General features: G+C 35.1%; 1 protein-coding gene and 1 long non-coding RNA gene across 2 annotated transcripts; both read left to right on the top strand.

The window, feature by feature from the left end:
• Window positions 1-1,362: 1,362 nt before the first annotated feature.
• On the top strand, window positions 1,363-3,544 carry LOC108836209 (putative F-box/FBD/LRR-repeat protein At5g56810). Its single transcript, XM_057001374.1, has 4 exons — window positions 1,363-1,609; window positions 1,716-2,927; window positions 3,042-3,179; window positions 3,263-3,544. The coding sequence occupies exons 2-4, from the start codon at window positions 2,052-2,054 to the stop codon at window positions 3,542-3,544; spliced, it is 1,296 nt and encodes a 431-aa protein (XP_056857354.1). The 5' UTR covers window positions 1,363-1,609; window positions 1,716-2,051.
• A 2,106-nt stretch (window positions 3,545-5,650) lies between these two features.
• Window positions 5,651-6,784, top strand: LOC108836285 (uncharacterized). Its single transcript, XR_001947100.2, has 6 exons — window positions 5,651-5,680; window positions 5,765-5,824; window positions 5,961-6,053; window positions 6,150-6,217; window positions 6,302-6,390; window positions 6,515-6,784. It is a non-coding gene; the product is annotated as an uncharacterized LOC108836285 (long non-coding RNA).
• Window positions 6,785-7,410: the final 626 nt, after the last annotated feature.

The raw sequence follows: 7,410 nt of genomic DNA, 5'->3' as shown, positions 1-7,410 counted from the left end.
CATGCTACAAATATTTAAAGAGTAGCATGAAATGATGAAAGTTTCATGAAACTATTTTGTCATACTTTTTGAATATTAGGATAGGAGGATACAAATCTTAATTATGTTAGATCCTTATATATTAAATAAACTTTGAGTTGCTATACTATTTTCTATTAAGTCTACAACAAAGGTTATGGAACACAACTAAGTCTAGCCTTAGATCGGAAGGACTCTATTTTGGCAGGCTAATAAAAATGAAAACTCCAATTCCACCCACTATGTACTATGTCACAGAGTTGGTGAACAAGCCTGTACAAGTTAATTTCCTCTTTATCAAGCCTATGTAAATTGATCTCGTTTCATATTATTTCCTCGTAAGAATAAATAAGATTGAGATGCAAATGTACTTAAATCCAAATGTGGAACTGGAACATGGTTTATTCATTTTGTGTTCTTGTTTATATTAAACATTAACCTTATGAAGAAGTAGTAGTAGTCAGACAATCAGAGTCAGATAAAGTGAAGAAGGCAAACAACGTTGAGGTCAGTGAAGTTATATGGCTGATCCGTACAATATTACATTCCGGTAGTTCTCAGACTGAGAAGTGAATGTAAAATGTTGGTGGGACGACCTAACTTGTTCTTTAGACAAAATTGGCATTACAAAGTAAAGAAAAGTACCAGTAATATTGGCATTACAAAGTAAAGAAAAGTACCAGTAATAGCAAGAGATCCATAATCTCTGCCCCCATTTTTAGCTTAACAAAGGTAACCTTTCTATTTTGTTACCAAACTAATGAATTTTGGAGAACCAGTGGATATTGATGAACCTATAAGATGAACAACTTAATTGATCAACGTAACTTCATGAGGCTAAACAAATTTGACACCCCAATGCTCATCAAGCTGGGTTTTCGGAATTAGGCCATGAATACTAATGGGAAAGCGTTTTCTGAGGTAGTTTACTAACTTACGTTTAGATATTGTGTACATAAAAAACGAGAATGTAATGTCTAAAGACTGTTTTTAAAAGTACGACATAAAGTAACGGATTTTATTGTATAAAGAAAGGTTCGAATGATGGCAAGAACATTAGCCGATCAAACTAACTGTTTGGACCGGTAATAACAATTTAAAAATGTTGACAAAGTTTTAGCTCTGAAGTTTTATGTATCTCTGTAACATATCAAGACGACTTATCATCAAACCCTAAGCATTATCCTAACACATAAGAAGGGGAGATGAAAGTTAACAATCTGAGGACACATAAATTTACGTTAATAAACTCATTCAGTCAGTAGTGGAAACCAAATTTGAGAGACATTATAAGCAAATGGGAAATGGCGAAAGAAGTAACAAAAAGTAGATAATTGGGTTTGATGCAGTTAATTAGCTAAAGAACAAAAGCAAATAAAAAGAGAAGCAGTTTGTCTTTATCAATAGCTTGGTGCGGTATTAGATTGAAGAGAGCCCGTGTTTCATCTATTTCCGTAAGGACCTGAACCATTCTTTCTAAGAGATTCCTCGAAATCCAAGCGTTTCAGAACATCACAAGTGAGACGGCAAAGATCAAAATGTTCGATAATATTGCAACTGGTTCCACAATGTAATAAACTGTAACGACCAGGTTTGGTTTAATTATATCTCTCAAGCAAAGCCTTTCCAATTATTTTAATCGTGTATGTGATTTCATATACCTAGTTATGTAATTGAAGCTATGGTGGGTGTTGTAGATCTTGTTATTGACTCCAGCGATCACATACAAAAGGATCAAGTTATGGTATGTATGATGATGAAACGTCGCTGAAGAACCAAGCGTCGCCGGCAGACAATCCAGGCGAATTCCTGATAATGTTTAACACGTGAATGTGATGTGTCAAGTCAAGTTGTTGTAATATCAGGCTTGTACAATGTTTCCTTCATGGGCTTTAATACAAAACTTGGTGGACTAACCGAAAAAAAGGATAATTTGCGAGAGGTAACCCTTAACAAAAACCAGGGTTCCATATCTCTCTTTTTCTCTACGCTCCAAAGTTAGGTTACTCCTTCGGATCTCAAACGACTGGGAGATGAAAGTTGCAAGATTGGGAAGTGAAGAGGTTCTGCATCCAGATAGGATCAGTCACCTTCCTGACGATTTGCTCTTAAGAATCCTCTCACTGACTCCGGTAAGAACTGCAATGTCCACAAGCTTATTGTCTACACGATGGAAATATGTGTGGAAGATGATGCCAGTGCTCGTGTATGACGAAACATGTCCTTACATTGGTTCCCTTGGATTTGACCAATTTTGTGTCACGTCCTTGCCATTACATGAAGCTCTCAAAACCCTAAATCTCAAACTTGGGAAGTACACCGATTCCATAGATAATCTGTTATTCCCAAATATCCGTTCCAATCTCCTAGAGATGAAAATCAATTTGAATTATTATTATGGTTATTACACTCCCATCACATTTCCCAATAACCTCACGGTCTTTAAAACACTCCTTGTCTTGAAACTTCAAGGTAGGATTATTTTGGACGTTGTTGATTCTCCTATTTGTTTCCTTTCCCTGAAAATTTTGCACCTCACATGTGTGAATTTCGGGTGCGAAGAATCTTTCGCAAGACTTTTATCGGCCTGTCCTGTTCTTGAAGATCTATTCCTCCAAAGACTTTGCAGTCGTGGTCGTTTTTTGTTCAACATGTCAGTCCCTTCTCTACAGAGATTATCCATTACTTCAGAACGTGCCTATTATAATTCTGATGAACCAAGACTCGAGATAAACACTCCTTTTTTAAATTACCTAAAGATCTTCGATCGCTGCGGTTATTATAACTTTCTTGAGGATATGCCTAAACTGGTGGAGGCAGATGTATCAGTTGATATGTCCAAAAATGAAAATCTTCTGAGAGTTCTTTCTTCCGTTGAGCATCTTGTTATATGTTTGTATCCTTCACTGGTAAACCCCTTAAAATCTTTATTTTTCCGCAATATTGGTTTCATTTGCTTTGAAAATATATCAATTGCTTTCAAGATTAAGTAACAGTGTTTTTTTTTGTGTACACAGCCACAGGTTCTTGATCTAAGGGATAGTTTAATCTTCAACCGGCTTCTTCATCTTGAACTAGAAGTTTGCAACAGTTTTCGCTCTAATCTACTTCTGAGTTTGCTGAAATATTTTCCTTATTTACAATCTCTCAAGCTAGGTCGCGTAAGTTCACTTTTGTCCCGTCTTTGTAATCAGTTTCAAGAAACTTTTAATTGATATAATCCATGCCTTTTTATGTTTCCTAGACATATCCCAAAGATACCGAGAATCAACAGTACTGTTTAGGCTCGGAACCGAGCCCTGTTCCTAAATGGTTGAGCTTCCATCTCGAGATTCTTCAATGGAGAGGCTATGGAGGAACACTAGATGAGAGAGAAGCCGCAGCTTACATTCTGAAAAACGCTCATCGTTTAAAGACTGCTACGATCAGATTACATAGAACGTGCATGGATAATGGTCAGATCATAATGAAGGATTTGACGTATATGTCCAAAGCTTCGGCCTCATGTCAGCTTGTAATCGAATAATAGAATTTATCATTCCGGGAAAATACATTTTGGATTTGAAATTGACATTTCATCAAAAGGTAATCGAATAATTAATAGAATTTATATTGGCATTCGATTACAACCTTCTCTTAGTAAAAAAGGTATTATATTTGCATTTGAGGACAAAGTGTTTCATATTTTTCTTGACCAAAAGAAAACAGATGAGTCTCTTTCCGATAATAAGATCCCTTAGAAAATAACAGAAGTTACTGTAGCTTTCTAGTTTTTAATACCACTGCTCTGAACATCTTACACACAAGCAGTAGAAAGACATTAGCCCTGTTCGGTAAAGGATCGCAGCAGCGACAACGTAAAGAACATGGCTATTATAAAACCGTAAAATCGACATTAGCCCTGTTCGCTTTGTAGATTGCTTTTACCTTTCAAACTTCCGTTTTGTTCAAGGTTTAGGAGAGAAAAAAGTGGAATGCTTTGTTTTCTCTTGCCTCCTTGTGGATTTTGTACGGTTAACTTTGTAAATATAATTGTGTTTAATTAGTTCTCATCAGTATTTTCATACTGCAGAATTTGTCTTTCCAATAATTAATTTAATGAATATACAAATATATATTTGATTTGAATGTTTCTGTATACATATATACGCATAAAAGATTTAAAAATATTTTATAAAGAATAAAATGTGAAATATCCTAAACTAAAGATAGCATCTAAATGTGTAATCGTGCATGCTACTTACTATTGTGTAAGTACTGATAAAAAATATGTAGTTTTTATTTTAGAGCATTCTACTAAAATAGTTTATTGGGGTTAATATCTTCCAGGCTTTCAAGCCCACATCTATTACTATAAAAAAAACAGTTTAATCTCTCCATAGAGCTCCACATAGGAATCTATGTAGATAATTCGCCTCTCCAGAAACTGACATGTGTCCACCTACGCCAAACGCACCGTATCATTTATTCCTCACCGTCGTGGGCGTTTGCGTGTTCTGAGTTTGGGCTGTGAAATTTAAAACTGTTTCTGGCCCGAAAGAATATATCTCACCTCCAAACCCTAATCAGCTGTGGTCGTCTTTCATCATTCTGTGACGGCGACTCGATGCCGTTTGCTCTTCTTCTCACCAACTCAAACATTCCGAGTAAAGGCTTCGTTATTAATCCCATTTATTTGCTCCCCCACCACTATATAAGCTACGTATTTCTCCGTCTCGAATCAGGGAGCTGCAGATCAATTCCGGCGGAACCCAAAGAGATGGTCAATGGTATGGTTTCTTAGTTTTTTCTTAAAACAATCAATTGAATGATTGCTCTATTTTGTTTGGTTAATTAATGGAATGATTGCTCGGTTTCGATTCTGGAGTTTGATGGTTTATGATGAGAACGATGACGATTGTGCAGGTCTTGGTGAAGATAAAACAGTGATGATCAATCTGAGGCAAGAGTAAAAAAAAACCGATATCTTTGGAGAGTCTGTTTATGGTAGTGGCTGATGATCTACAGTAGGGCTGGGCATAAAACCCGTAACCCGAAATCCGAACCGAACCCGAACCGAAAAACCCGATCCGAACCGAATCCAAATTCTAAAAAATATCCGAATGGATCTTGTAGGGTGTTACAAAACATATCCGAACCCGAAGTGTTATTAACCGAACCCGAATGGATAATCCGAAAAACCCGAAAACCCAAAAACCCGAAAAATATCCGAACAAACCGATCCAAATGTCCGAATTAATATATAATATAAATATTTAAAACATAAAAATGTACTTCAAATATTCAATTTCATGTTTATTTCAACATGATATCTAACAATAAGTATCTAATTTTTTTTAAAAAATATCTTAAATACTCTATTATATATAAATAAGTATATATTTTTATGTTTTTCTATTGAATTTTAGATTTTACTTAGGGTATATCCGAACCGATCTGATATAACCCGAATCCGAATGATATATGGTTACTTCGGGTATTAACCGAACCGAACCGAAATCGATGTGTTATATCCGAACCCGAACCGAACTTGTAGATTTACTAGAATGGGACCTAGAAGGTGTTACAAAATAGAACCAAAATCCGAAAAACCCAAACCGAACCCGAATGGGTACCCGAACGCCCAGGCCTAATCTACAGTCTGAACGACAAACTTCTCTTGGTTAGTACTTAGTACCTCGGTATCATTTTTACTTCTACATCGTGTCTTAAAATGAGAGCTTAAATGCCTTTTCTATGTTTATAGATTGTTGGTGCAGAAAACCCGGTTCTGATATCTGGGCTGAGCAAATAGTCAGTGCTGGTGGTAAGAGAATGAAAGCTTTATTATTTATGTGTATGGTCTGAAGTCCTTATAACTAACTTCACAAGGACCCAGGCAAGTAGCTTATGAAACCACGAAGCTAGAATATATTTTTCTTATGAGAGGTGGTTTGGTGCAGGTTAACTACTTCCCTTCAAGGTATGACCCAGTTCGCCATGCAGAGAATTATCCAACTCCACCTGCAGTCTGCTATGTAAAACGTGGAGGGCCAGTAATCAACTCAAACTTAAGAAACTCTGTTTCAGTTTCATAAGGATTGTTCAGACAAGAAAACAAATGATCTAAAAGTTCAAAATCTGTTTTGCAGTGTATTATTGAGAAAGAGAACAACTTCAAGGAGTCTAGAGATTGCAATTGTTCCTTCACACCAGAGAGGTACACATTATTTTTAATATTTTCTTTTTGGTGATACTCAATACATTTACATGTTTATTGTCTTATGGTTGCTTTCTACTTCAGGCAAGAACGTCGGTCGATGGATTGATGCTCTGTCACCCCCTCCCATCACACATGAAATCTGCAGCATCTGGATATCTTACAGGTCCCAGGTATATAATCTGAAAAATTTCTTTTACTGTCATTGTATCTTTCCTTGAGCCTTTAATAGTTAAACAAGTTTGTGAAGTTTTTTTAACGTTTTTAAGACTGATTGGCTAACGATGTGTGAACCAGGCTGATAAGTCACTGGGACAGAAGCTGGCAAGCCGTCTGAACGTGAGACCAAGCATCTAAAACGAGTGAACAAGATTCTCGATTGGTCATTCTGTGGTTCCAACAGACGAGAGAAAAAAGATGGGAAGATATCAGATGTGCCATGGATATAATCTTCATCATGTGTATCCTGTGTGTTGTGTAGTAATATTTTTTGTTGACCAAAACAATAAAACTTCTGTTGTGTTGTGACCTTAGTCTTATCTATTTTTATGAGTTCATTTACAATTATATATTCTTTTACTATACCTATTTGATAGTTTTATAAATAAGAAAAAATATGTTTATATGTTGCAATGATACCCAAAGCCAAGGTTTCTGTTTTTTATCTTCGGTAGGCACGACTCTGAGTATCGCATGCTACTGTTAGGTTCATCAAATAATTCCCTAGGGATTGGTATTTTTTCCATCATATTTTAATAGTTTTCATAAAAAAGAATATTGCCATTGAGTGAAAAATAATTTCACTTATGCTACAAAGTTCCATAGTCTAAGTATCTGACATAAATAATCATCAACTGGTTAACATAAAACAATTTCTAATGTATTTTACTCTATGTTAAAAGAAACTATAATAAAATTTAAGTTTACACTAATTATTTTCTGTAAAAAAACATTTCATGATTAAGTAAAAAACATATTATGTTTATAGAAAAAAATAAAATAGTTATTTCAGAAATTAATAAACATAATTGGGTTAAAACATATATATATGTCCCTAAATATTATTATATATATAAATATAGAAATATCTTAAAGATGTCGAAATCAACTCTTTTTTTTTTTGAAACACCACTTTCATTAAAACTTAAACAATCGGACTACACTTTGAAGAAGAGATAATTCTAGCTCTACGA

Source organism: Raphanus sativus, unplaced genomic scaffold (assembly GCF_000801105.2).
Source record: "Raphanus sativus cultivar WK10039 unplaced genomic scaffold, ASM80110v3 Scaffold3548, whole genome shotgun sequence".
In the NCBI taxonomy this organism is placed as follows: domain Eukaryota; kingdom Viridiplantae; phylum Streptophyta; class Magnoliopsida; order Brassicales; family Brassicaceae; genus Raphanus; species Raphanus sativus.
The sequence above is the reverse complement of the archived record's forward strand: the minus strand, read 5'-3'. Positions and strand labels throughout refer to the sequence as shown.

Coding starts and splice junctions, on each gene's coding strand:
- LOC108836209 (XM_057001374.1), top strand. CDS start 2,052: ATGAAAGTTGCAAGATTGGGAAGTGAAGAGGTTCTGCATCCAGATAGG. Junction 2,928..3,041: donor TATGTTTGTATCCTTCACTG/GTAAACCCCTTA, acceptor ACACAGCCACAG/GTTCTTGATCTAAGGGATAG. Junction 3,180..3,262: donor AATCTCTCAAGCTAGGTCGC/GTAAGTTCACTT, acceptor TATGTTTCCTAG/ACATATCCCAAAGATACCGA.